General features: G+C 46.0%; 10 protein-coding genes across 10 annotated transcripts; 5 read left to right on the forward strand and 5 right to left on the reverse strand.

Moving 5' to 3' along the window:
* Nucleotides 1–145: 145 nt before the first annotated feature.
* On the forward strand, nucleotides 146–3,187 carry L203_102020 (patatin-like phospholipase domain-containing protein; the record flags this gene model as incomplete). The annotated part of the gene is made up of 9 exons (XM_066211449.1): nucleotides 146–219; nucleotides 267–489; nucleotides 536–859; nucleotides 907–1,035; nucleotides 1,079–1,263; nucleotides 1,321–1,558; nucleotides 1,610–1,707; nucleotides 1,756–2,257; nucleotides 2,306–3,187. The coding sequence occupies 9 exons, from the start codon at nucleotides 146–148 to the stop codon at nucleotides 3,185–3,187; spliced, it is 2,655 nt and encodes an 884-aa protein (XP_066067546.1).
* A 794-nt stretch (nucleotides 3,188–3,981) lies between these two features.
* Nucleotides 3,982–6,114, forward strand: L203_102021 (uncharacterized protein; the record flags this gene model as incomplete). The annotated part of the gene is made up of 4 exons (XM_066211450.1): nucleotides 3,982–4,350; nucleotides 4,400–4,604; nucleotides 4,661–4,778; nucleotides 4,836–6,114. 4 exons carry the CDS (start codon nucleotides 3,982–3,984, stop codon nucleotides 6,112–6,114), a joined length of 1,971 nt encoding a protein of 656 aa, XP_066067547.1.
* Nucleotides 6,115–6,335: 221 nt separating this feature from the next.
* L203_102022 (uncharacterized protein) lies at nucleotides 6,336–7,435 on the reverse strand (the record flags this gene model as incomplete). Its single annotated transcript, XM_066211451.1, has 6 exons — nucleotides 6,336–6,405; nucleotides 6,451–6,887; nucleotides 6,937–7,049; nucleotides 7,105–7,222; nucleotides 7,287–7,320; nucleotides 7,392–7,435. The coding sequence occupies 6 exons, from the start codon at nucleotides 7,433–7,435 to the stop codon at nucleotides 6,336–6,338; spliced, it is 816 nt and encodes a 271-aa protein (XP_066067548.1).
* A 432-nt stretch (nucleotides 7,436–7,867) lies between these two features.
* L203_102023 (uncharacterized protein) lies at nucleotides 7,868–10,596 on the reverse strand (the record flags this gene model as incomplete). The annotated part of the gene is made up of 7 exons (XM_066211452.1): nucleotides 7,868–8,151; nucleotides 8,284–8,420; nucleotides 8,474–8,675; nucleotides 8,729–10,208; nucleotides 10,260–10,359; nucleotides 10,407–10,495; nucleotides 10,546–10,596. The coding sequence occupies 7 exons, from the start codon at nucleotides 10,594–10,596 to the stop codon at nucleotides 7,868–7,870; spliced, it is 2,343 nt and encodes a 780-aa protein (XP_066067549.1).
* A 156-nt stretch (nucleotides 10,597–10,752) lies between these two features.
* Nucleotides 10,753–11,314, forward strand: L203_102024 (FK506-binding protein 2; the record flags this gene model as incomplete). The annotated part of the gene is made up of 4 exons (XM_066211453.1): nucleotides 10,753–10,892; nucleotides 10,945–11,021; nucleotides 11,069–11,167; nucleotides 11,217–11,314. 4 exons carry the CDS (start codon nucleotides 10,753–10,755, stop codon nucleotides 11,312–11,314), a joined length of 414 nt encoding a protein of 137 aa, XP_066067550.1.
* An 89-nt stretch (nucleotides 11,315–11,403) lies between these two features.
* L203_102025 (uncharacterized protein) lies at nucleotides 11,404–12,700 on the reverse strand (the record flags this gene model as incomplete). Its single annotated transcript, XM_066211454.1, has 6 exons — nucleotides 11,404–11,537; nucleotides 11,583–11,922; nucleotides 11,972–12,334; nucleotides 12,378–12,456; nucleotides 12,515–12,600; nucleotides 12,659–12,700. 6 exons carry the CDS (start codon nucleotides 12,698–12,700, stop codon nucleotides 11,404–11,406), a joined length of 1,044 nt encoding a protein of 347 aa, XP_066067551.1.
* A 1,226-nt stretch (nucleotides 12,701–13,926) lies between these two features.
* L203_102026 (uncharacterized protein) lies at nucleotides 13,927–16,539 on the forward strand (the record flags this gene model as incomplete). The annotated part of the gene is made up of 1 exon (XM_066211455.1): nucleotides 13,927–16,539. The coding sequence occupies one exon, from the start codon at nucleotides 13,927–13,929 to the stop codon at nucleotides 16,537–16,539; it is 2,613 nt and encodes an 870-aa protein (XP_066067552.1).
* Nucleotides 16,540–17,563: 1,024 nt separating this feature from the next.
* On the forward strand, nucleotides 17,564–22,484 carry L203_102027 (uncharacterized protein; the record flags this gene model as incomplete). Its single annotated transcript, XM_066211456.1, has 21 exons — nucleotides 17,564–17,632; nucleotides 17,681–17,780; nucleotides 17,845–18,056; nucleotides 18,104–19,006; nucleotides 19,058–19,333; nucleotides 19,382–19,463; nucleotides 19,522–19,701; nucleotides 19,754–19,911; nucleotides 19,968–20,040; nucleotides 20,084–20,215; nucleotides 20,270–20,331; nucleotides 20,385–20,595; nucleotides 20,655–20,810; nucleotides 20,864–21,174; nucleotides 21,218–21,531; nucleotides 21,587–21,730; nucleotides 21,781–21,859; nucleotides 21,911–21,956; nucleotides 22,014–22,061; nucleotides 22,112–22,280; nucleotides 22,328–22,484. 21 exons carry the CDS (start codon nucleotides 17,564–17,566, stop codon nucleotides 22,482–22,484), a joined length of 3,882 nt encoding a protein of 1,293 aa, XP_066067553.1.
* Nucleotides 22,485–22,736: 252 nt separating this feature from the next.
* L203_102028 (uncharacterized protein) lies at nucleotides 22,737–24,058 on the reverse strand (the record flags this gene model as incomplete). Its single annotated transcript, XM_066211457.1, has 4 exons — nucleotides 22,737–22,805; nucleotides 22,852–23,143; nucleotides 23,199–23,515; nucleotides 23,579–24,058. 4 exons carry the CDS (start codon nucleotides 24,056–24,058, stop codon nucleotides 22,737–22,739), a joined length of 1,158 nt encoding a protein of 385 aa, XP_066067554.1.
* A 437-nt stretch (nucleotides 24,059–24,495) lies between these two features.
* Nucleotides 24,496–26,294, reverse strand: L203_102029 (uncharacterized protein; the record flags this gene model as incomplete). Its single annotated transcript, XM_066211458.1, has 6 exons — nucleotides 24,496–24,921; nucleotides 24,967–25,402; nucleotides 25,451–25,560; nucleotides 25,632–25,781; nucleotides 25,829–26,112; nucleotides 26,165–26,294. 6 exons carry the CDS (start codon nucleotides 26,292–26,294, stop codon nucleotides 24,496–24,498), a joined length of 1,536 nt encoding a protein of 511 aa, XP_066067555.1.
* Between the last annotated feature and the right edge of the window lie 123 nt (nucleotides 26,295–26,417).

Genomic DNA, 26,417 nt, shown 5'->3' on the forward strand with positions numbered 1-26,417 from the left:
TTCTGCCACGTGTTTGTGATAGCGTGCCTGGCTCATCGTCATCTCCACTCTTTTCGATCCATTTTGCCGTTTGTATTCTATTTCATGTTGATTCTGTATTTCCATTTTAATAATTTGTTTATTTTTTTTGGCCAACTGTATGATAATGGAGCCGAATCCATCCAGTGAGCCTGAGCAGCTCTCTTCAGATATGTGGACTGTTGATTACGTTAATGAAGAGTGAGCTATCTCACCTTCACCATTGCCCTGCACTTATCTTGTTGTAGTCATCTGAGAGTATTTTCCCAAGCACTCTCATGTAGTGACATCCAGCCACTAGAAGGAGATGTATCTCCAACATCTCCGCGTTCGCCGTTGGTCCCGGAAGAACCACTTGGACTCTGTAGGAATTCACCTTTGACCTGGAGATATGGGCCAGATAATGGTGTACTAGGAAGCGGCAAAGAAGAGGAAAGGGTAGAGAAGCTCACAGCGACAAGCGACTTTGCTGTAAGTCTACCTGTCATGTACAGTTGCTGCGCTTACAATACACTAGCCAATTCGTCAACGTATATCCAAAAGACGACAAGCCAAAGCGACCTCACTAGGACTTACCTACCACGTCATCCGATGGCCCCTATTATGTTTCTTCTTTGCCGTCATTTATCTTGAGTTTTCAGCTTATGTCTTGACGCGTCAAGTGGTAAACGTGTTTGAATGGTTTGTAGCTTGGAGAGGCCATAAGGCCAAATTACGCAAGGAATTAAGAAGGGCCAAAACGTACGATGAGTGGGTGGATGCAGCCAAAAAGCTGGATACATACCTTGGATTCGATGAGTGGAAAGATATCGAGGAAGATTCCTATTTTGATTGGGCTTTGGTGAGGGAGCATCGATCGATAAATTTCTCTGAATTAACATTTATTAGGTGAAAAGAGTTAGAAGGACATTGACAAAATTACGAAGTGACAATGATACCAGAGGCTTGATGGATGCTCTGGCCGTATGTGTGCGGGCCAATTTTGCTGGGACCGAAAGTGTTAAGATGTATAGCGAGGTGAGTATGTAAATTGAGATGATCACACCTAACGTTCCAAAAGACATTTTACGGTACCAAGAAAGCTGTCGAAACCCATATACAGGAAGTGACAAGATGTCTCAATTATGTGAGAACTGCTACAGACGTTTCTTTAGAAGAAAAAAGAGCTTTTTTCAGAGCCATCAATAAGCATTATGGCTCTAGCGCATTATGTCTTTCTGGTGGAGCCTCTTTTGGCTATTACCAGTGAGCATTACTGTTCGAGAACATTCTATTAGCTCTTCTGATAATCATGACTACTAGTTTCGGGGTTATAAAAGCTTTTTTGGAAGCAGATCTTCTGCCTCGAGTGATAACCGGGACATCGGCCGGCGGTGTCTGCGCTGCTCTTCTCTGTACGCGTACAAATGAGGAGCTGAGAGAGTTGTTGGTGCCCGAATTAGCGAAGAAGATCACTGCATGCGATGATCCATTCAAAATATGGTTCAAGAGGTTTAGACAAACGGGAGCGCGCTTTGATACTATTGATTGGGCTAGAAAAGTAGGTCTCAGCCATCAACACTCGAACTTATCTGACTGACAATCCTTTTAGTCTATGTGGTTTACTAGAGGATCTTTGACGTTCAAGGAGGCCTATGAAAAGACAGGAAGAGCTCTGAATATTTCTGTTGTGCCATCCGATCGTCATTCGTAAGCTTAATCTTGTGATCGTGGCTTCTATCTGATGTTCGTCCAAAGACCCACAATCCTTTTGAACCATCTTACAGCACCCAACTGTCTCATTTGGTCAGCCATACTGGCTAGTGCAGCTGTCCCTGGTATCCTCAACCCTGTTGTGCTTATGGCAAAAGACCGGAGTGGAAATGTACGGCCGCATAATCTTGGCGGATCGCGTTTCAAAGATGGTAGTTTGAGAGAAGACATTCCATTGGGAAGCTTACACACTCAATTTAACTGCAATTTCTCCATCGTTTCACAAACTAACCCTCACATTCACCTGTTTTTCTTCGCCCCTCGCGGGTCCGTTGGTCGACCTGTTGCTCATCGAAAAGGCAAAGGCTGGCGAGGAGGCTTCATTCTTTCAGCATTGGAATCCTACATAAAGTTGGATCTATCAAAGCATTTCAAGGTCATTAGAGACTTGGATTTGATGCCTCAGATATTGCAAAGTGATTGGAGTGGTGTTTTCTTGCAACGTTTTTCTGGAGATCTAACTCTTATCCCCAGGAGCACCATCAGAGTATGTTCTATTCATTCAAAGTCGCACATATCTTGACCATCTGCATAGGACTGGTTTCGTATTCTTTCTGATCCTGACGTCCACCAGCTTGAACGTATGCTCCGAGTGGGCCAACGGGTGACTTGGCCTGCATTGTATATGGTCAAAAACCGAATGACTATTGAACGCGCCATTCTTCGTGGACGTGTCGAAGTGCGTTCAGCGCTTGACAATCGTAATCGCCCCAATATGGCTCTTGACTTGTCAGGCGATACCGATCATTCTACACCGGGTTTTTTGGATCATATTCCGATAGAGAGCGATGCTGATGCAGGCTTTGTCAGTCGATCAAGACGTGCAAGGGGTACAAAATTCAAAGGCGCTGGTGCTGGAACAGGGACGCCAGAGATACCAAGCCCAATAAGGTTATTCCAATCTGAAGGAAACGAAAAAAGTACGCGAAAAAGAAAACCAAGTACAAAAAGGTCAAAAGATGAGGAAATAATTCTCACAAATGAGCTGACAAAGGAATTTCCTCAAGTTTCTACCACCTCTCCCTCTTCAAGACAACCTTTCCTTCAATCCGAAAGTCCTCACAAAGGTTACATGTTAGGCGAAACCCTTCGTCATATTCGTGCACCTTCCCTATCAGCATTAAGCTCTCCCTTTCGATCCATCCGTTCTTCTCGTCCTTCAGAAACCACTACCAACAATGACAACAGTAGCCACTCTAAATCAAAGAACTTTAGACCTCGGTCACAGCTGAGTATTACTCGATGGTTTGGTGGGGATTCAGAGTCTTCTGAAGATGAAGAAGCCGATTTGATGCGCTCGCAAAGCGACGAGTTTACAATGTCTTCTGGTGAGGACGGAGCGCCAGCCTTTCAGCTTGACTCAGTTCCTGGCTCCCAGCCTACATCGGATCATGAGAATGAAGGGATAAATATATAGCAAGGAGGCGCAATATGCGGAGAGAACGAGAGCAAGATTTCTATATAAAGGAAGAAAAGGAATCATAGAGTGAATTGATGCGTTGACAACTGACAGAGGGATCAAGAGCTGTTTCCAACGACTTGTTTGATATCATGTCTTTACGATAGAGGGTAACGATTTTCTTTAGACAGCAAGGCGACGAGTCGCCAAATAGGACTGCATCTTGTATGTTTTGACATGATGCACAACCAACATGTACCAGAGAGCAGTCATGTATACGTTTATCAAACCCTAAGTCCACTATCTCAACCATGGCTATTCATCATTCACGGATTTGTCTCCACCATGATCAAGTTTTCGTGATAAGGAATTCAAGAAATACAAGAAAGGAAGTCAAGGACAAAGGATTGATAGCAGATAGGATATCGGATCTATACCACTGACTCGTGAGTCGCCTACCCTATCCACTTCCATGCGACAAGGCTTGCTTATGGAGAGAGATTCTTGCCATTCATTCGAAACGAAGGCGCATACCACCGAGCTAAAGAATTATACAAAGCCGTTCCCTTGAAACCGGCAAACGGATCCTCTTCCTCTCATCTATGAATCTCCCTATGTCGATTTCTTCCAAAAACCACAAGCTGTTCCTTTGTCAACCATGAGCCTCTACAGCATTGCTGTCTCTTTTCTTCTCTGTTTGGCTCTAATTGTTTTGTAATGATACACCATGCACCATCGAGATTACTGGTTTGAATAGACCAAGCCCTCACCTGCGTATAGTCACTCAACATTGCAACACTCAACCTCTTGCAATGCCTCAAACAACACATTCCTCCCTGCCGCCAATAGGGACCAAGCTACCTAGGCCTTTGAAAGAAGAGGATCAGCCTGGTACAGCACCTATCCCTTCCCTGCGCTCTCCCGAACCACCTACACCAGTAACAGCAAAAGATCCTATAGCCATCGAAGCAAATACCATCCCATCGCCATCCTCTTTGACGCCCCTCACGCCTTCACTTCGCTCCCCGCTCTCAAGGCCTCTGTCCCCCGATCTACCAAACCGTGATGCGTTGTACCTCTTCTCCAACTTTTCGAGTTATATGAGAAGTCCGCATGAGGGTAGCGATTCAGTGAGCCCAGAAGATTTTAAAGATACCATCAGGCTGCTAGAACATGCAAGGGTGAGTGATGGTCGTCGAAAAGGGATGAATATTGATTGGCGAGGAATAGCTGTTGGCATCTCAACCAAACGCAAATGTCAGCATCCTACACCTCAAGTATAGATTCCAAGGCCAACACAACAGTTTTCGCTCGCCATACTCTTCGGGAGATCACAAATTGCCCCTCAACTTCCGAGACTCAATTGGGCGAGTTCGAAATCCGGTGCCACAGCCATTCTCAGCGCTACATGATCCTGTGGTCAAAATTGATTATAGTGAGTGAATTTAGATGGACGAGCAAAAGAGCTTACCAGAGTGACCTGTGGTATAGTGGAAAATGGTATCTTTGATCCGCTACCTGCCCAGGCGGTTTTTGGTCATATAGCAAAGATGTGCCAACCACCACCACGTATTATTGTCGTATCTTATGTCTATTCAAAGGTCACTGAGTGAGTTGTTACACCTGGTGTCGTCTAGAGGGAATACTTATGCCTTCAACTTGTTAGAAATCACCTCTCCTCTCTTTCAACATGGGCTCTAACCTCGTCCCCTCCGGCATATATATTCTCTCCGCTTGAGACTCGGCTTCGTGAACAGCGTACGCTCCATCTCGCTTTGAACCATGCCATACCTATCTCCATGTATGCTTGGCCTGCAGAAACCGTGAGCTCGCCCAACTCTCTAGCACAGTTTTCGCCCGGCTTTTCGTTCATGCCCAACAGTCCTAATGGACCGCTTGCTAGCCCGACGAGATCTGGGTATGGCAAGTTGAGGAGATGGGAGAGGGAGCTGTCGAGAAAAATGTCGGCGGATAGCCCGATTTTGTTGACAAGACGTATTAGTGGTCAGGATCCCCCTTATTCTGAGAATCGTCCCAATGATGTTAAATTTGTCGGCAAGGGAAGCAAAGGAAATCGGTATCCTCCCGATCCTATTGCGTCTCTGACCATTATCACTTCTTCAGATATTGACCTTGATATTAAAGAGAAGGATCAAAAGGAGGATGGGCCCAACAGTGCACCTCTACCTCGACCTGCGCGCCCTGGCAGTGCCGGCTCTGGTCCACCTCCGGTTGACCGCATCCCGTTATGGCACCTTGCTCCAGGAGTAGGCGTCCTCCACGGTAGTACATCCGCTTCCATAGGTGTCCGTCTTGGAGACTTTTCAGCCATCAATCTCGTTGGCGAAAGCGGACTGGTGGAATCTGGTGAAGCCTCCAAGGAGATTAAGGAGAGTGAAGTAGAGGATCTTGGGGTCAAAACGGAAAAAATGGGTGTGGAAGAGTTAAGGAAGACGGACGGCATGGGGGCAGGTTCGGGAATAGGGGCAGAACGTAATCATAATATCAAGGCTGCTGCTCTGCTTGAACGTCCCATCTCCAGGCCATCGAGTGCAGCCCCGGTGTCAGTTGGTATACCAGAAGTCGTAAAAGACAACTCCACAAGACCGAAAAAAGATGGTCCTTACTCAGCGGCTTATTTGACACCACCTGAAAAAGTTTCAGGAAGCTTGGGTAGACCATGGCATTCGTTGAGTAGCCAGTCGTGGCCCGCTCCGGTCAGTAGAGTCCCAGGATGGAGGAAAGGGAGAAAAGAAATCATGGAAGATACCCTGGAGGAACTGGGGATTAGATATACCGAAGGGGGTTTCGAGTTGGATGAAGTTCTACGGAAAGTTGAAGAGCTAAATTTGGTCCAGGAAAACCCGATGGAAGAGCGGCCAGGAGACAAGCAAGGGCCAGAGGGAGACGAGGGCAGTCTTCTAGATCTCTTAGTATATACTTAGCTATCATTGTTAGATGTAGAACGCCATTGCTTTGTTGTGTAGATTAGTCCTCTGAAAATACATGTATGCATTAGCCAGATCAGATGAAGATATGCCTACAAAAGAACTTTCAAAAGGGAATGCGACTGACAAACCAGTGCCTGTAACTCATCCAGAGTCAAGTGCAAGAGCATGGCACTCGTAACATGAAATAAAGTCAAATCGAAGAAAACTACGACTCATCATGTGCAAGCCGTCTTAACCTGCTCTTCTTCTTGCTCTTTCTCGTGTAATTCAAGGCGTGAGATTTGCCTACCGATGATTAGTAAAATCGCTTCTACTAATGTGAGCACCCACATGTTTCGTCTAGCTGTCCTCCATCGAGCTAGATTGGCATCCTCATTCACCTTGAATCCAAAGATTCTTGGCTCGTATCTCTCAGCCTTGAGCGCTATGGCAACCGTACTAGCATTTGCGCCACCCTCTCTGCTTTGTCCCGAAGAAAGCATACTCCTGTTGACATCGGCCACACTTGATCCAACCGGTTGGCCCTTGCCAGGGATCATTTGGGGATACACCATAAAGAGCATATGGGGAAAGGTAGTGCCAAAGTATGATCCGTCGATGGATCCATGTCGGTTCGATTTGGGAGAGTAAATATCTTCACAACGAGGGCAATATAACTTGACGGCTTTCTGATAGGGTATGTCTGAAAGGCCAACAGGTAAAAGGGGCTGGGAATAACAGTACACACGGGGACAACGACCAAAGTCGGCTTTACGGTACTTTTCAAGCTATAGTTCTCAATGAGATGGTACGCATGAAGCTCAGCAAACAACCTACCATCTTTGCAAGGCCCCGAGTAGTTACAATGAATCGAGCGTGAATTAGACCGTAGAGAAATCTTGCCGAAGTTTCTATTGTTTCTCGTGTATCTTCGTCCAAGCCATCCTCATCTGTATATTTTTGTTAATGCTACATGTCAACAGAGCAATGCACCTATCTACTTACCTAAATTATCAGTGATCAAGCTCAAAGCCCTTGAATATTCTTGTACCACTTCAGCATTGAGTCCGGTAAGGTTGAATCTGTCCAAGATGTAGTCTTCATCGACCTCGCAAAAGTATTCCTAGCATCTTGTCAGTGTGCCAGCTCAGGATGAGCCATGATCATATCCAGCCTTTGTTGCCTACGTTTCCTTTGGATGATAAGAACCATGAGATCCAGCTATACATTAAGAAATCAGCAAGACGTCCATTACCACCTATCGTTGCTTGCATATTCCTAATCTGACTTACGAGTCAGCATAGTCGCTTTCAGATCCAGTAGACAAATCGTCCATGACGCATGTATTATAAAAAAGCTTGCTGAGTAATTAAATAAAGATAAAGAGAGAAAAGAGGAAAAAGAAAAATGGAAGTTGAAAACTGAATTGACGCAAGATAGATTCCATCTTGGTCAATGTTGTTTTTATTTTATTTTTATTTTTATTTTACCACATGAAATAGAAATTTCTGTAAATAATGAGCAAAAATCAAATCTTTCTATAGGTTTGGCAGCTCATCAACATAGCCTATACACTTTATGCCATCAGTAATAGTATTGGGGCTGCAGTACCTGTAAAAGTTATGACCTCGAATAACATAACGACACAAGGTATATGGCTTAGATTATAAGTCACTCGCCAGTTCAGACAATAATATACAGGCTTATCGTGTGGGAAACGCACGCTTTTGCTACACGCAAGGCTTTGGCCTGGGCCAATGAAGCATTTCTACACTCGGTTCCTTCTATCCATTCTTCTGTTGATCCCACCGAGCAGTGTCTTGATGATCAGCCCGGCGCTCATCGCTTCTCCGTTGAATGGTACAGTGTCGACCATATCCCTCACTCCGTGCGCAGCACTCAATCCGTCGTCCAGTTCTTGGAGAGCCTCGCGGGCCTCAGAGTCATTACCAATCTGGAGGAATTGTATTCCGATTTGAGAAAGAGGATATTCACCCCGGTCAAGTCGTTTAGCACAGGCAAGGAGCACACTTTCTGGATCATCCGTTGGCGCTATGTCCAACAATTCCGAACGAGTCAGTTGGGGATATTTATAAAGTTGATGTAGACGAGCAGACACAGGATGAGCGAAAACTCAGTAAGCGTCAATTTGCGCAATCATTCAGATAGAGAAAGAGAGCTTACCGCCATCAGTCACTACGATGAGATTCATAGGTTTGATACTTTGTTCTGGCATGTGTACAGTAGTAGGTGACGCTGTCTGAGAACGCTCAAGTTGGGATATGTACTCTCGCAGAATAATCTCCATTCGCAAACCCGTGCTAATACATTTGTTTCAGCGCAATACGCCAAGTGCGGGAATTGAAACACTTACGGGGTGGCGCCTTTGGGTTCTAAACCCTTGAATAAATCTTCTACCTCAATTCCAGACCTTAGCTGTTTCCCTACCCGTTTGCTGTTCAAAAAGTACACGTCTACTCCATTTTCGTCATAACGGGAGGCTATATCGGCAACATCCATAATGGCCTCCTGTGCTTGTTGCCAGCGCTCGCCTTTCATTGAAGTGCTATCGTCGACTAGCATTCAAAGTCAGAAAGCTAATTCCTAGAGAAACTGAACATGTACGTACCTAAAAAGACAGTGTCAAATTCACGTAACATTTCTAGAGGATCTTCGTCAGCTTGTGGTGGAACATATATCGATCGCGACTTCTGTACTAATGGTACAGCTGACACCTCATCTGCATCGTAAAGAGGTGGATTGGGTTTATATGGCGGCGATAACAGTGGCTGAGATGGGTGAGGTTCTTGGGCTCTCAATGAAGATGGCATAGTAGTCAGCGTTTGATGAGGTTGGTAAGAAGTATTGACGGAGGGAGCGGAAACATGACTATACATAGTTGGCGGAGAATTAGTGGGCGAAGGCCAGTCAGTTTGAGAGGCGGCTGGTGCTGGTGTGGGTGGTAACGGCCGGGATCCAGGCGAATCCTGGAGGTTGCTAACAGCAGGAGTCTGAGGTGGGGGGGTAGAAACTTGGAGGTGAGGCGGCGGAGGGCCAGGTGGAGGAGCATATTGGGGCACTGGATCTGAATTCGTGGGGGTAGACCCAAATCCATGTGCTTGTTCAAAGCTGTTTTCTGCTCCTCCAGACAAAGCCCTTTCGGGTTGGTGTAATGCAGCTTTCTCTGCTTCTGCATATTCTCTTTCAGTGGCAGACAGGAATGGATTTTTACTCTGTACGGCAGGCTGACCTGTTCTGGTAGGGACAAGCGGCTGTTGAAAGACACCGCTCGTATTGTCATCCCCATCGAGGATCGATTTGGGTACGTAATCCGTGACATTTGAAGGACCAATTTGGGACGCGCCAGAGATACTGAAATTCCCCATTTCACCCATGAGCTCCTTCATGTCATGATTCACATATTGAGTGGTGGTAGGCGCTTCATACAGATCTGCTTGATCTTCATCAACCACAGAGAGCTTGCTCGATCCTGCATGGGCATTCTGGCCCACAATGTCATATGGGGCACTAATCGCAGAAAATTCTGCTTCCACCAAGCTCAACCGCATAGCTTCTTCCAAGTCATCCTGTTCTTTTTGCCAAGCCAAGCTTGCCCTTTTAGCTTCTTCCAGCTGTGATTCTTCCCAAGCCTGAGCTAGCTCGGGGTCCGAAGGCGGTCGGTTGAGCTCAGATGTTTCTGCTTGACCAGCGGCAGAGGGAGGTATTGGAGAGGGAGCTACATGGGTAGAGATGACGGGCGATACAGCAGCTCTGGCGTCAACGTTTGCTTCGGATTCAGCTGCCAAGCGAACTTGTAAATCCCTCGTCGCTTCAGGATCCGGATCTTCGCTAGTGTAAGGCGGAGGTGGATTTTCTTCCCCTTCCTCGGGAATACGTTGCACAGGTCTGGGTATAGCAGGTGTTGATACGCGTCTATTGATGTTTGAGTTTGGCGCAACATTGATACGATTCAAACTACCTGGGTAACCAGCAGTAGTTTGAGCGCGCTGAAGATTACCCAAAGACACAGCATTGGTGTTGAGGAATTGAGAGGGCGGTAGGCCAGTTTCAGCACGAACTTCCGCAAAAGATTGACCAAACTTGGGAAACTGTTCCATCCGCACATCAGAGAAGATACCCCAGCGAACGTTGTGACCCACTTCCCGTTCAATAACTTCAAGCTTTGAACTAATCTCCCAGTTTTCCCGACCATGAGAACGCTTCACATCAATATACGATCGAATGACTGCTTTGACGTATCTATCCTCAAACAAAAATGAGCGGCTACCCTCGGCCTCGCTACTTACTCTGGATCGCGGGCCAGAAGCTTGTTACACAGAGCCCAAGTTACACTGGTGTTGGTCATCATGGGCTCCAATCTGTACCTCCTCGAGTCCTACATGATGGTCAGTAATTGGCAGGACTTCTCGACAAGAAAAGACTGACGCCCATCCTCGGAGGACCAATCTGCATACCTGGATACTGCCATGAAGACATTATCGTTAGTTTGTGACGGGATGGAAAGGTAAATACTAAAGAATTGTAACTGCAATGGAAAAGCAACCCATCTACCATAATATCATGACGTGTAAGGTACGGACAACAATCTATCTTTAAATTTACATCTTTTGGATTTTACAATTCAACCACAAAATGTACAATCCAAACTTATTCCTGTTGGCGCTTTTGGCTTCTCTTTCGCTCGCTTTCGCCTTCATCTCAGCGGATCGCCTACAGATTGGTGTCAAGTACGTCCCGGACGAGTGTCCTCTCAAGACCAGAAAAGGCGACAGGTTGTCTATGCAGTAGGTGTATGGCTGAAGGGTCCGTCATTGATCTCTGTAGCTATACTGGAACGCTCGCAAAAGATGGAACCAAGTTTAACAGCTCCTTGGACAGAAACCAGCCCTTTGAGTTCACGCGTGGGTTGTAGAGATGCCGCAATGTGTATTACTTACTGTCACCACAGTCGGTGCTGGCCAAGTGATCAAGGGGTGGGAACAAGGCCTGCTCGACATGTGCGTCTCCGAAAAGCGCAAATTGACCATCCCTCATCATCTTGCTTATGGTGGGTGTTTCATTTGAAGACGACCGACAGTGTTGACGTGAGAGTGCAGGCGAGCGAGGCCACCCACCTGTCATTCCTCCCAAGAGCACTCTAATTTTTCAAGTGGAGTTGCTGGGAATAAAAAACCGACGAATGGACGAATTGTGATGGTATACGATGAAATGGTTCTGACACAGAATGAGCTGTTCTATTAGTCCATACTCTAATTCCATACAATCTAGATTATGGATACATGTCTATGCCGCAACCGGTTTAGAAGCGACATTGCCGCCTTCTGGAAACCGCCTCACCATCCACGATAAGAAACTGGGAACATCCTCCGCAATACTGCTTGGTAATGATCTGTTGGTGACGAAGCGTGGAATATTGCCTGTGTAGCTGTCAGACGGTAAGCAGCTCTGTCAATCTTACTTACCGCCGGCATCGCTACTAGTGACCATACTCCATTCCACCTGCCTTCCTCCTTCCAACTCCTTCACTCTCTCCACACTGACATATTTTCCTCTTACCCGGCCCTTTTCTCCGCCTTTCTTTTCGGGACAGTCCGGGTGCACAAAAGGGAGTGAGATATTCATGAAAGATCTCTCGCCAGGTGGAGAGGTAATAAGTTCGCGCGAGAGTAACAGTACGACAAATGTCCTTGGATTCGTTGGAGGGGGAGTTTTGTAAGTAAGACGCCAAACCTCTGCGACATGCTTCTTGTAAACATGCAAACACTCTGTCTCTCGGCATGATTCAATGTACTCTCGTTCATTCTGGGTCATTTTTGAGCAGAAATACATCGTACTGTAAACATAAACTCACCTCGCTGTGGTATTCAAGAAGTCCTCTCCTGAATCGTTCATAAAGATCATGAGGCGGCGTAGACATCACTTTTGCCTGTCTCTCCTCCTCGGATACATTTGGTTCCATAATCTCGTCGTCCTCTGCGATAGCGCTTCCATTCAACTGGGATCGGTCGCCATGGGCCGTATCATCTGATCGTCGGGTGAGCCTATGGCTGAGGTTTCTGACCAAGCCCATAGGGTTGAAAGAACCCGAGTCGCGTTTGTTGCCAGCTGCAGGAGGATGGCTAGATTGACTATGTGATAGCTTCCGAAGGGACTCAGCGGTATGCAATGAACGACGGCCGCACCAATACTCTCTGATGCCTAACGATTTGCGCATCTGACCAAGCGTCAACACAGCCTTGCAGGTTGCAAGCACTCACGTCGTTGAGAGAAGAGGAGGATGAAAGATTCAAAATCTGAACAGTAGAGTCGTGCTTTAAAGAATGTTTGTCCCAGTCTCTATAGGGCACAGAAGATAAGTGCCACACAAGACGGAGCACACAGCGAAACTGCTCACGACATAGTTTCAATGAGTTTGATACCCCCTGCAAAGTGCTCATCAAGAAACTGCTGAAACTCGGGTGACTCTGGCTCAGGTATATCCTATAGTTGAGTGTATTTGTCAGTACCATCACAAGGGTGGATCAAGATCAACACCAACGTCTTGTCTGAGCGGATGGAGATCCAGATGTACCCCTGTCATCTTGCAGATGTCTGGCGAGTTGGATAGCGATTGACAAAACCAGTAGGAGTTGCTGTCACTCGAAAGCTATCGGATACCTGCAGGTCTTTGTTTCTTGGGTATACCGGGCTGATCAATGTTAACCTCTCGCCTCTATCCAATCGGCATACAGTAGCTTTCAATATCGTTTTTATAACGCAAAAATAAAGTAAATATTAAAAATTGCACTACAAAGAGTTGGAAAGCGGGGCCTAATGTCATTTGATAAAAACAATTTAGTTCCGTTCACAAGTCGTTAAAAGACATCACAAATGGGAGAAACATTTTCATATCTATTTCATTATATTCTAAACATTCAACATATCGCGACTTTGAATCCTCTGTGCATCTGGGTAGAAGCAGAGACACCATGGCTAGTCCTATTCATGGTCCACATGCCGAGTGCTGTAGCCGCTTCAGACATCTCTCATAGGACGTTTGGCCAAAGACTGAAAGAGATGCATTCAAGGGATAGTTTCGACTATATAAGAAGAAGAGGAGCGGTTTATACGGATTGACTATAGCTCGAGTATGTTCAGTCTACGTTCTTGAGACTCTCCACCCAGATTGCATAGTGTGGAAACAATAGTGCACCATCTTTTTGTCAGAAGAGAAGATTAGTATACAGCTGTCCAGATACCAACTGGAGTCTCCAACACAAGCACAACTACAGGATCCCACTCCGCGAAGAGCCGCAAGAGGACCATACTGCCAGACAACCAAAAATGGGAAACCATCATTCAAATTATCAGAGAGACAATGAAGCGACCCATCGCCGATTCCGCCAGCTTCTTGGCCATACAGCTCATGCATGGCACACATGAAAATACGTACAAAAACATACATGCGGCTGAGCATGTATTTGCAGCTGTGGTTTCCATTTTCGCGATAAAAATGTATATCGATGGTTTGTGGTGAGACACCTTTCTCAAATCTGTCTTGCATTACCATTATTGATAAGGTATTGCATCTACAACATCATAGTGTGATTAAGTCATCTCCGACTAAACGCAAGAGACAATTAACCTGCAACCTCAGTAGCAAATCTTCCATTGTCCATGACAATCAAGCTCACTTTATACTTCCTTTCAGCATTGAACTGGAACCTGTCATCTCCTTATGCGCGCATTCTCTTCATCGCTTCATATCAGCAGTTGTGAGCGACAGTTTGTTGGCTGTGCACCTTCTCGATTGTGCCAAAAACCACAATGGCCCAAGTGAGAACACTACGGCGGTCTACGAATTCAGTCCGGTCCCTTGCGGTCGTACTGTTGCTTGCTCTCCTGCTCTACGTTTTCCTCTCGGGAAGGAAGAAGAAGAAAGGCAGTAACAGCAACGGTAGATATGGCCAATCTGCTTCTGCAAACAGCGTCCAAGATGGGGCAAGACACCCATCTCGGTCTGACGGAAGCGACAGCAAGAATAAGAGAGAGAACAAGAGCGGACAGTCCCAGACAGAAGATGAATGGGCTTCACCTGAATCTGCTCCGCCTATCTCGGCAGCTCCAGATACCCGAAAGGTTAAGGCGGGCAAGTCGGTGCTTCGAAAGAGAGACAAGTATGACAACTTGCCCCCTTCTGCGAATACCTCCAGCGGAAGCAGCGTCCGATGGACTGATGAGGAAGGTGTCTCCCCACACCCAGCGACACAGCATCGTCAAAAATGGGCAAATCATGTCGGTACAACGGATGATAGCCAATCTGAATACAAGCACCGACCGAAGTTAGATACAAAACCGGAATACATGAAAAAGGGACGTGTCTCGGTAAATCCAGAGGAATGGGCCGCTGACAAGTTGGCCCGCCATGGCAAACTGGATGAACCGTTATTGAAAATGATGAAAGAGGCCGAAGAAATTGGTAAGGCCAAACGGGAAGACGGACGGTGGCAAGAGGCGTGCGAAGATCAGTGGGACGAGGATCTGGGTCCAGTCCCGACGGTTGCCATGAAAATGGCCCTCGAGTTCTCAAAACAAGTTGATAGAAAAATGCTGGTACGTCTTCAAGAAATTTTAGATAAAAGAAAGGATATTTCCGGGAAAATGGACGGATATAACATACGAAAGAAAAAAGTTGAGCGGAGCTTTCCAGAATTTCTCGTCAATCTTCAGATTCCTATTGATCGCAACGATTTCCTTTACAAACTTATTTTGGCCTGGTACTGCGACACCTATCGATGCAAAATCTATACGCAGAGAATGAGAATTACGGATGTGCCCATACCGATGACTACGGATCCCGTTGCAGGTACTCTCTGTCAGATATTGGGATGGATGGAGTATTTGGGCACACTCAACATTGCTCAGCGATTGTTTGTCGGACTTGACCTTTACGGTCTCGCGATGCGGGTTCAAGTCATGGAAGAAGGTGACGAGTACCGTCTAGACTTGACGGTTTTCATGTCAGGAGGGCCGGTGCATGAACGCGTCAAGAAGTACGGAGAGCACTATGAATGGTGTCTTCGTTTGGAACACAGTGCCAGAGCGAGTAGATCGGTCAAGGCTGAGCTCCTGAAATTGAGGGGTAGATCTAATAAAGATCAAACGATCAGCAGTTTGTTCACTCGTCGGCGTCTCATCTTTCGACCTGGTTGGACGGTGATGGGCGTAGGTAAGACTGAACCCAAGCCAAACCGAAGCACATTTCAACGTAAATTGATCACTAGGCCGCCTCGAGTGATTGAATTCTTGAGCGCAGAAGACGTTAAGAAAACCGTCCCTCGCATTTTACAGAGATTTCAGTATGGTCTCTCCAGTGTGATCCCTCAATTTACCCCTCAAGAAGTATGTTTTCAGTCTATTCGACAATTTGCTTGGGATGACAGCTCTGTAACTAAAGAAAACACCGTTTTCAACAAGACGACATTCTGGATGGCGTGGACATTTGTCGGAGTCGGCATCCTGAATGTTCAAAAGGATCCCGAGGAACTACCGCGCCCGGTGCAATCCAATGATTTTGTTCAATTCGTTGATTTGGGTGGTTATATCCCTATTCTCCGCAGCAAGCCTCCCAAACTCGCGCCTCTCGATCACTTTCCCGCATTAGAAATCTTTATACTGCCTTATGTTCCTCTTGGTCAAGAAGGCGCCACAGTCGAACTCATCTTGAACCCCAACTATGGTCTTTCACATTTCCTTGCAAAAGAGCGTAAGCAAACTCACCATCGCCAGCATCTTGGCTTGCTCAAACTCTTTGTCTCTCTCAGAGAGCAGAAATTCTTGGACAACTTTCTGTCTGATCTTGACAAAACCTTGACGGAAATAGGTCAGAAAATGTTTGACATAGATAAAAGTCACGAGAGGGCTGTAATTTTGATGCGGGATCTTGCCAGGACGCATCTCCAACAAACGTATACTGTTGATGAAAGTGGAGCAGGTACAACGAAGGAGGGCAAGTGGCCAAGGGGCATGCCTCTCAACTATGACCCTACGCGACCTGAAAGAATTCTGTTTCAAGGCGTCAGCGTACCAGTACCCGAGTCGTCCAACCCACAACCACTCAGTGATAAGGAGAAGCAAGCTCAAGAAATGCGGCGGAGGGTGTTGGCGGCTTCAGGAGAAACTCGGCGGAGGGCGTATAAGCATGCGGAAGAAGAAGCCCAAGAAACTAAAGCCAGAAGGACTGAAGAAAGTAATAAGGAGAAGCAAGCTCAAGAAGCTCGGCGGAGGGCGTTGGAGCATGCGGAAAAAGAAGCCCAAGAAAACAAAGCCAGAGAGACTGAAGGAAGCAATCCTCCGCCAACAGATGGAGCTCAAGAGTCATCTGATGATGAGGTTCCACGGATATTGGGTCCACTTGGACATGTGCCGAATGTTGGTTGAGGTGAGAACAGAGAAGATAGGCGTGCAGACGGCTGCCTTATTCGCTTGCAAGCCTAATTACATCGTCATGTCGCTCATCCGACGCCATATAGGCGCGCGTTTCGCCTTCATTTACTTTATCATTACCACGGGAATAATGATGACAATTCTATGCAATGAGACATAACGCTTTCAGGTATATATATATTAATTCATGCATGTCATTTACAGACCATACTTTTCGTAAAGTCAGCGTTCTTAACTATTCGGTCGTTTTTACGTAATCTGGGCAAATCGTTTAAGACTATCACGCTGCCAAATGCAATTCTCTTAGGAGTGGGTTGGACATGTTACGTAACGTTGATTAGTTTAGGATTTCCACATGTATTTGGATTTGATTATTCATTTCATTGTGCTTTTAAATGTCGCTGACCAAACGAATACCCGACGACGCTGTTGCTGAAGAGATATTGACGCTGCACAAATCTCTCACAAGTCTTGTGACAAGAGCTTGATTGTGCTTGCTGGCCAAAACAGAATTCTCTTCTTGTGCACCCGGCCAGACGGGACAAGGAAAAGCGTCTGATGGCTTGGGGAACAATTCGTTACGGACCAAATCCTCGCCCTTGTGCTTGAGGACAAACAGCGCTGCGGCTGAACAGACAGTATCGAGTTTCCGGTTAAAATCGACTTTGAGGCGTATGCCAGCGAGGAGAGTTTGTATGTTGAGGTGCTGACCGGGGAAGGTTGCGAGGTATGTATGATGGCGAATGACGAGCGGTAATGAAAATGAGAAGAACTGGGTAGTGAATGCAAAGAAATGGTCGCTGTACAACTTATCTCAAGAACAAGTAGTATTCCTTCTGGTATATAATTTTAATTCATCTGAAAAAAAAACGATGACCTGGAAGATTATTGCCATTTGATCCCATTGCTGTTCTTTCGTCGATAAATGAATAATTGTTTTTGTCTATAACGTCGTCAACAAGTATTGTCAAAAACATTAAAATCACAAGGCTGACCAGTCAAGCATTCGGAACTCGAAATGTCTGCCAGTTCTCGCCATTCTGGTGTCTTGAACGAGAATGAGTTTACTCATCAGATTGCTATTGAGGTACGTTTCGTTTGGAAACTCGTTAATCAGTCTGAGACGTATGATTAGATGTCTAGGATCATGAACCTCATCAATCCCAATGATGTTCTGGGAAAGCGCATTGTTGAAATAGCAAAAGGAAACAGAACTGGAGATGCATTTCTGAGAGGTGAGAGCTACTTTGGCTATTGATGTGGGATTTATCTAGAAACTGATATGGAAGCATGCTCCAGCTGTTTCAACCTTTGGGAAATTCCCGCAAGACGCTATGCTTTCCCTTCATACGCGCATATTAGCTCACTTGGCAATTTTGCATTCACAGTCACCACCTAGAAATGCGAAAAAACAACTAGGAGAAGAGAGATTAGAAGGGATGGAACATGACGATACGGATACGCTTGCTCCTGAGCCTGCTCAGAAAGGCGGTTTAAGAAGAGGAGGCGATGTGAGTCTCACCTATTGTTTGCCTCTATCAGTATTGATTGCATGCAGGCTCCCACATTCAGAGCCCCGGTGACGGCACGGCCATCTATATTGGGTTTAGATAAGCTGGCTGCAGAAAAGCGCGCAGCTGCCGGGATATCAAGGAATCCTGAGCCACCAAGCAAAAAAGCCAAATTGAAGGATGTTGACGAAGACGAGATGGCTCAATCTGCTGGGGGCATTTTCAAAGTACCTGCTATACCTATCCGCCGAGACCATGCTCGTATCCGACCCGATGAAACACCCTCGCGTGGTACTGGCCTCTCTGAATTGGCTCGCGCGCGTCTTGAAAATCGTTTAAAAACCCGTAAAGCTGCAAATACTGCAGTCAATGCAAGTTCCACCGACAAAGAACCAACTAGGCAAGGACTAGGTGATTATCAACAGAGGGCTAATAGAGATACTTTTGGTGGAAGAGGGGAACAAAACGGCAGTAGATACCATGAGCGCAGAGAAAGAGAAAGAACTGATGGCCACCAGGAGAATGGCATGAAAAGGCGAAATGAAAATGAAGAGAAACCTTGGGGTACAGCTCTTGCACCTCGTACAACACGCACAGACCGAGGTTTTGACGGCGGAAGCGCACGTATACCAAGAAAAAGATGGGATGAAACTCCCCGGAGCTCTCGTGGTCCCGAGAGATGGAATAGAGATAAAGCGGCCAGAGGTTGGGACCAAACTCCACGATCTTCTCGTGAATCGCCAGATACTAGTCTGGAACTGGATGCAAAAGAATGGGAGGAAGAGCAAGTGAGATTGGATCGAGATTGGTACAGTTATGATGATGAGGGCGCGGTAGCAGCAGATGATGATCATAACCCCTTCTCACAATGGGAAAATTTGGAGAGAGAAAAGGAAGAAGAGTTACAGGCTAAAGCCGTTAAGCGGCAAACTGCACGCCAGGCCCAATTTGTACGTGGAGGATTGTTTTATATCCAAAGGAATACTGATGGTTGCTGGCAGAATGCGGACAACGACAAATGGGAAACTAATAGAATGCAAACATCTGGTGTTCTTAAAGCAGGTGGAATGGATGAGGATTTTGACGAAGATTCGGATTCAAAAGTCCACGTATTGGTTCATGATCTGAAGCCGCCCTTTTTAGATGGAACCGTCGCATATACAAAACAATTGGACCCCATCAATCCTGTTAAGGATGGCACAAGCGATATGGCCGTCTTTTCAAAGAAAGGAAGCGCTCTAGTCAAAGAAAGAAGAGAGAGACAAGAGAGGGAAAAGGTGATTTGTTATCTAATATGCCAACACGTGGGCTGAGACCACTTGTAGGCCGCCGCAAAAGCAGCTTCAATCGCTGGCACAACACTCGGCAACATTATGGGTGTCAAAGATGAACCTGACCTCGGTGAAGGTGAGTCCGAATTATAGCAACTATATACAGCCTCTGTGTCGCTGATTCTCCCTATCAGAGGGCCAGAAAGACAGCGTCGAAGAAAATTACAAAGCAGGTTCTCAGTTCTCGACTCACTTGAAAAAGTCAGAAGGTGTTTCCAACTTTGCAAAAACAAGAACATTGAAAGAGCAGAGAGAATACCTGCCTGCATTTGCTGTTAGAGAAGAATTGATGGCCATGGTTAGAGATCACCAGGGTGAGATCACTTTCTGATACCCTTAGGTCATATCCACGCTGACCAGTTGCAGTCCTTGTCGTAATTGGCGAAACAGGATCCGGTAAAACTACTCAACTCGGCCAGTTCCTCTATGAAGACGGCTATTGTGCAAATGGCATAGTTGGTTGCACTCAGCCCCGTCGTGTTGCCGCCATGTCAGTTGCTAAGCGTGTTAGTGAAGAGATGGAAGTCAGTCCTTCTATGCGAGATCAATTGACCATTCTCAATGCTAACATTATTGCCAGTGTACTTTGGGTGATAAAGTTGGTTACGCGATCCGATTTGAAGACTGCACCTCTAAAGAAACAAAAATTAAATGTGGGTCCCAATCAAATTGATCTTAATATTGACACTGGCAAAGTCATGACGGATGGCGTACTGTTGCGTGAATCCTTGAATGAAGGGGACCTTGATCGATATAGTGTAGTTATACTTGATGAAGCTCACGAACGGTCCTTGAGTACGGACATCTTGATGGGGCTATTACGAAAGAGTAACTTGCTTGTTAAGCGGTATGAAGTAGGTGACAGAGCTGACTCACTGTTAGTCTTAACACGTAGACGTGATCTAAAACTTATTGTCACTTCCGCCACTATGAATGCTGAGAAGGTAAGTCATCCAGTTTTCATTACACAGACAGATTGCTCTAACAATGTTGGCAGTTTTCTCGATTCTTTGGCAATGCTGCAACCTTCACTATTCCTGGACGTACATTCCCTGTAGAAACCTTTCATTCCAAATCACCATGCGAAGACTATGTGGACAGTGCAATCAAACAAGTTCTTCAAATTCATCTGTCCAGTTCTCAGGGTGATATCTTAGTGTTCATGACTGGTCAAGAGGATATTCAGTGCTGCTGCCAAGTAATAGAAGGTAAAACATAATATTCCGCATACTTTGTGCATTCAGAAACTTAAAGGAATCCATCGCAGAGCGTCTTTCTCAACTTGACGATCCACCTCCTCTAGCTATCTTACCTATCTACTCTCAAATGCCAGCAGATCTACAAGCAAAAATCTTTTTGCCAACACCAGATGGTCGAAGAAAAGTGGTTGTCGCCACTAACATTGCCGAAACATCTCTTACAGGTGAGTTCCCGGTAAATGCTCTCAAGTGACACAGTTTTTGACACGATGTAAAGTCGATGGCATCCTTTATGTTGTGGATGCTGGCTACTCAAAACTCAAAGTGTATAATCCCAAGGTTGGTATGGATGCTTTGCAGATCACGCCTATCAGTCAAGCAAACTGCGGACAGAGATCTGGTCGAGCTGGTCGTACTGGCCCTGGATTCTGTTATCGTCTGTACACCGAGAATGCCTACTTGAACGAGCTGTTTCCCAACAATATACCAGAGATTCAACGAACAAACCTGGCTAATACTGTACTATTACTGAAGTCACTAGGCGTCAAAAACTTGCTAGAGTTTGATTTCATGGACCCTCCTCCACAGGTAGGCTATCTCAGAGATACATACGGTGACTGACTATCGCCAGGAAAATATTCTCAACTCCATGTATCAGCTCTGGGTTCTCGGCGCTCTCGACAATGTCGGCAACCTTACACCAATTGGCCGTAAGATGTCTGATTTTCCCATGGAACCGTCACTCGCCAAGATGCTCATCGTCTCCGTCGACTGTAAATGTTCCTCCGAAGTGCTCATCATTGTTTCAATGTTATCTGTGCCATCCGTATTTTACAGACCTCCACAGCGAGCAGAAGAAAGTGATGCTGCTAGAGAAAAGTTTTTCGTCCCAGAAAGTGATCATCTGACACTATTGCATGTGTACACGCAATGGAAGAGCAATGGGTTGGTCATTTTGTTTCATTTCAATCATGACATTTCTGAGTTACCAATGTTGTAGATACAGTGATTCATGGTGCATAAAGCATTTCCTCCATCCTAAGCTTATGCGCAAAGCTCGAGAAGTTAGAGGACAGTTGGAGGATATCATGAAGCAGCAGAAGATGGAGCTTTTGTCTGTAGGAACAGATTGGGATATTGTCAGGTGAGTCTTGTTTATAAACAGGTGTTCTTTTTGGTTTACCTTGTTCAAAGAAAATGTATTACTGCCGGCTATTTTCATCAAGCTGCCAGAGTAAAAGGTATTGGGGAATACATGAACATTAGAACAGGAGTGAGTTATCCCTCAAAGCCAAAAAAGCAGAGAAAGGCTGAAAGGTAGTAGCTGCCTTGTGTTCTCCATCCTACATCTGCCTTGTATGGCCTCGGATGTACGTAACTATTAGCGCAAATGCAGCCACCAGTACAAGTCACTAACTCCATCGCAGATATGCCTGACTATGTTGTGTATCATGAACTTGTATTGACATCCAAGCGTAATCTTCTTTAAAAACACGCTTTTGTACCCTGATTGACGAATTTTTAGAATATATGATGTGTGTTACTTCGGTCGACCCCTATTGGCTCGCCGACCTTGGCAGTGTCTTTTTTTCCATCCGCGAGAAAAACTTTGATGCTTTGGCGCGAGCTAGAGCCAACAGAGACTTCAGCAAAAAGACCGAAATGGAGGCTGAGATGACCCGACAGAGAGAAGAGTAAGCTTTAGCCTTAAGTGTTTGATTGAGATTGATTGAACCTGTAGGTTGGAGAGGCAAAGAGCAGACATAATTCAAAAAGAAGCCACAGCTAAAACACCAAGGATTGGTGGCCTTGGTGTTGCCCAAACACCTAGAAACGCAGGGGTTGGAGCGGGATCGAGATCTACAGCAACACCTCGAAGACGGACAGGTGGCATCTAGCCATGGAAAAATGTATTTGTGTTGTAGGTGTAGGTAATTTTCTTGTCAGCGTCGCATTGGCCACAGTATTGCATCACTGGCGCATACTACGAAAGTCATTCAATGTCTTTTCGAGACGTCTCTTCATAATACATTCTATATATGAGGATACAGATCTAAGATGGCATTGCTCAGCAATTTTAATGACCAGCATCATCAAAGTTGTTAGCTAATGATTGCGCCAGCCAGTCTGCTTATCCGCTGTTTCATAGCTCACTTTGAGAATGTTACTGCCTTGATCGCATGATTCTGCCGCTCTTCCGAGGTCAATTCTACCAAAGCCTATTACGTTGTTAACTAGTCTGCCTTTCATTGACATTTAATTCACCTGACGCATCGTTCTACTCATGAGCGGCCAGCGCTTTGGTCCACCCAACTCTTTAGGTAACCCGCCTACATCGATGGGCCTTATCATGCCAAACTCTTCTTTTGGCAAGAGCATGAACGAATAGTTTTCAGGATTGAGCCTGGCTTGGTTTGACTCGACAGGCTGCTGATTCTTTCCAGGGTTGGCAGGTATCGGTAATTGCTTGCTCCCTCCCATTTGACTGGGATCAAAGAACGGATAAGGTGGATGAGGCATATTGTGCATATTGTATTTCATACTTTTTTCCCAAGCCCTACAGTCAGTTTAGTGAGCTATCGTTATAGGCGCAAGTATAGACTGAAGCTTACTTCATGTTTTTTCTCACTTCTTTCTCCCAATCTCTGATTTGCTGATCTCTGTATTTCAGGCTCTGTTCATACAGTTTATACTGCTCTTTGGTTGCCTTTGCGTACTCCTTCTCCTCCTTTTCCCTCCGTTTTATGAGTTGTTTCTGCTCTCGTCGAGACATAATGGGAAAATGAGCTGGGAGTGGAGTCGGACGAAAAGGTGGTAACTTTGGTGGAGAAGGTTCTTGCATCATGGACATGGGCATACCTCCTGCTGGTATTGGCGGCTGTGCTGGTATAGGTCTTTGGCTCTTTGGCACGGACTGGGGCATCATGGCCTTTTAACAGCAGCCATATCAGCCAATGAAATCTCCCCTCTGAAAATCAAGTCCTATGCTCACTTGTTCATATGTAGTAGGATAACCATATTCGTTAGTTGATGGCTGTCCATCTAACCAATCTCCCACCTTGTTCCAAAACCCCTTCTTCTTTGCAGGCATATATCCCCATGACATAGGCGGATTCATAAAGGCCATGGGGTTTTCCGGCTGTAATGGTGGTTGCTTTCCTTGCCCTCCAGCTGCTGCTCCTTGTGGATTCGCCCAAAGTTCTGGCGGTAGCACGCTGCCCCAGTAATTGTCCTGAGCCGCAAAATTGGGTCCAAAGTCGAGTTGTGGATTTGGACCGGCTGGTGCTGCTATTCGTCCCGGCACTGTACCTCCTAAACCTTGTCCTGCTGAAAATGTATTGGCTAGACCTTGAGACGCAGAATGCGGGTTGCTGCCGCCTTTTGTACCAGGAAATGTTGCGCCTTTATGTTGATAATTTACCCCGGCAAAAGACCAAGCATCATTTAAACCTGGAGGAGGCGAGACAGCCATTCTTTTCTGTCAATCTAAATTGCGGGCTCGCTGCCTGGCGGAAACGTAGCCTCAGGCAAATTTGCAAGGCCTTGAGACACGTGTAGAGAGTGATGCGTGCTGGTGATCAGTAAAGAAATTAGCTTGACATGGTTAATAGTCAGTTTATTGTGGGAATAAATAGTCGGCCCATTAATCATTCTTCCTTATATTGTTTTCCTTATTACTGAAAGAGGGTTAAGATGTGGTTGAGAAATGATGAATCGTATTGTCCGCGACACAAACAAAATTTATCAGACACCGGGGATTTGTTTATCTGTCAAAAATTGTTTGGGCGTACCGCTTAGTCACCAAAAGAAAATTCTATAGAGAAAAAAGTCTTGAGGCGTAGCCAAAAAGAGGAGAATAGATACAATTACGATGCATGTTATTACCCTATCCCAAAAAGGGATGATGAATTAATCAGAAGCAAGTTTGGGAGGAAGACCAGTCTGGCTTTTTTCCTGGTTCCTATTCCCATCTCGACCACCCCGGCCGCTCTTTCCCCCTCGGCCACCCCTACCTCCTCGCCCTCCTCGTCCTCGACCACCCCGGCCGCCTCTGTTTCCTCCCCGATTTCGCTTCTCTTTTTCCTCCTTCTCGTCAAGGGCAGCAGCAGCCTGCTTTCCCTTGAAACAAGCTCGAGTGTACCAAAACTCTCGGTGCTCCTCCTCATTCATACGGGCCCATTCAACCTCAGCACCGCCAAAAGACATTTTGGCCTCCTTGAGCTTCTCAACGTCTTCGTCACTGATGACAGAACTGTCTTGTTTGGCGATGGTGCCAGAGACAGAACCAGGAGGGAATGCAAGGAAAGGAGCAGCGATAACCTTGGTGACTTGAGCCTGGAGAAAAAGGTTAGTGTATGTGATGCCCAATGTGAAACTCACCTTGAGATCCTTCCAATCTGGGTTCTCGCCATGGTTTATGAATTTGACGGCAGAGTTGGTTTCAAAAACGATCTTGGACTTGTCCAACACTTTACCAGTGTGTCGGTCGCATTCGAGAGTGGCACCATTGTACTCGATAGTGAAAGATTCCGGTTCTGACGTCCTCGCCTCTTTACCATCTCGTTCCTCGTTATCATCTTCTCTAGATCTTTTTCTGTTTTCCCCCGCCCTGAAATTTTTCACCTCCGGCCTGGCACCTACAATGGCGACACCATCGGGAATTTTGGAGAGTGATGGAAGTTGGCCGTTTTTAGCTTTGTCCATCTCTCTAAATGCGTTGAATTTGCCTTCGCCCTTGGGTTTGTTTTGTCCGCCGCGGTTGATATCGCCTTCGGGAATTCCTTTTTCCTTGGCCTTCATCTTAACATAAGCATCCCTGTAAATCATATCAGGCGAGTGAATTCCACAGACAGAGAGTGCTTACTTGGACTGGAAAGACATCTCGGGGCCGTCGGCAGTAAATTTAGGAATGCTCTCTTGCTCAACAAACTTTTTGGCGTCGGTTTCGTAGGCGAATTCGACAAATACAGAGCCCTACCGATAAAAGGGTCAGCTATATGTCCATTCTTGTTTGAATAACAAATCCTGCCGCTGATCCTACCAACCTTGAAAGCACCCTTGCCCTTACCAGCAGCACCCTTGCCCTCGATATCGCCACGTCTGAGACGGACAGCATTGATCTTGCCAAACTGCTCACAATACGCCTCAATCTTCTCCTGAGTGTTGGCCTCAGTTTCTTCCTCGCCAAATCCTTTCTAAAACTACAGTCAGCATGACCGATCGACACAAAAAGTCTACATACAATGTAAACGGACCTGTCCCAAGCAGTGGTGTTTTTTTCCAATGGTCTCTTCCTCCTCACATTCTCACCGTCCTCACTGACTGCAACCAGAGGATCCTTGCCATCCTCCTTGATAGATTGGCGTAAAGCACAGGCTACGAATGAAGTACCCAAAGGCTGGTAGTCTTTCATGCGCTTAAAAGTCAGTATTGTCTTGATAGGCACCCATCCCTCGGCATTACAGCACGTGAGAGAGAAGAAATATTTGTCGACTGGGAGGTTGGAATCGGAAAAGTAGAATCGTACTGTGCCAATCCTCAAGTCAGCAGTAGACCCAAACAACACAAGCAAACTTGCCTTGTTTCGCAGCCTTGCTTAGAAGCTCCTTAACCTCTTCTTCTGATTTGCCCTCGACAACGGGAAGAGTGTCGAGTTCCACCTCCTTGGACTCCTCAACGACAACGGGCTTGGGTACTTCAACAGACATTCCAAAGCGCAATCTTTTCCAGGCGATACGCTTGATTTCCAAGGATCACAGCAACAACCAGTGAAACGGCAAGAAACCAATAACACTAAAAATATGCAAAAGACAAAAAAAAAGTCAATAATT

This window comes from Cryptococcus depauperatus, chromosome 2, assembly GCF_001720195.1.
Source record: "Cryptococcus depauperatus CBS 7841 chromosome 2, complete sequence".
Taxonomy (NCBI): Eukaryota; Fungi; Basidiomycota; class Tremellomycetes; order Tremellales; family Cryptococcaceae; genus Cryptococcus; species Cryptococcus depauperatus.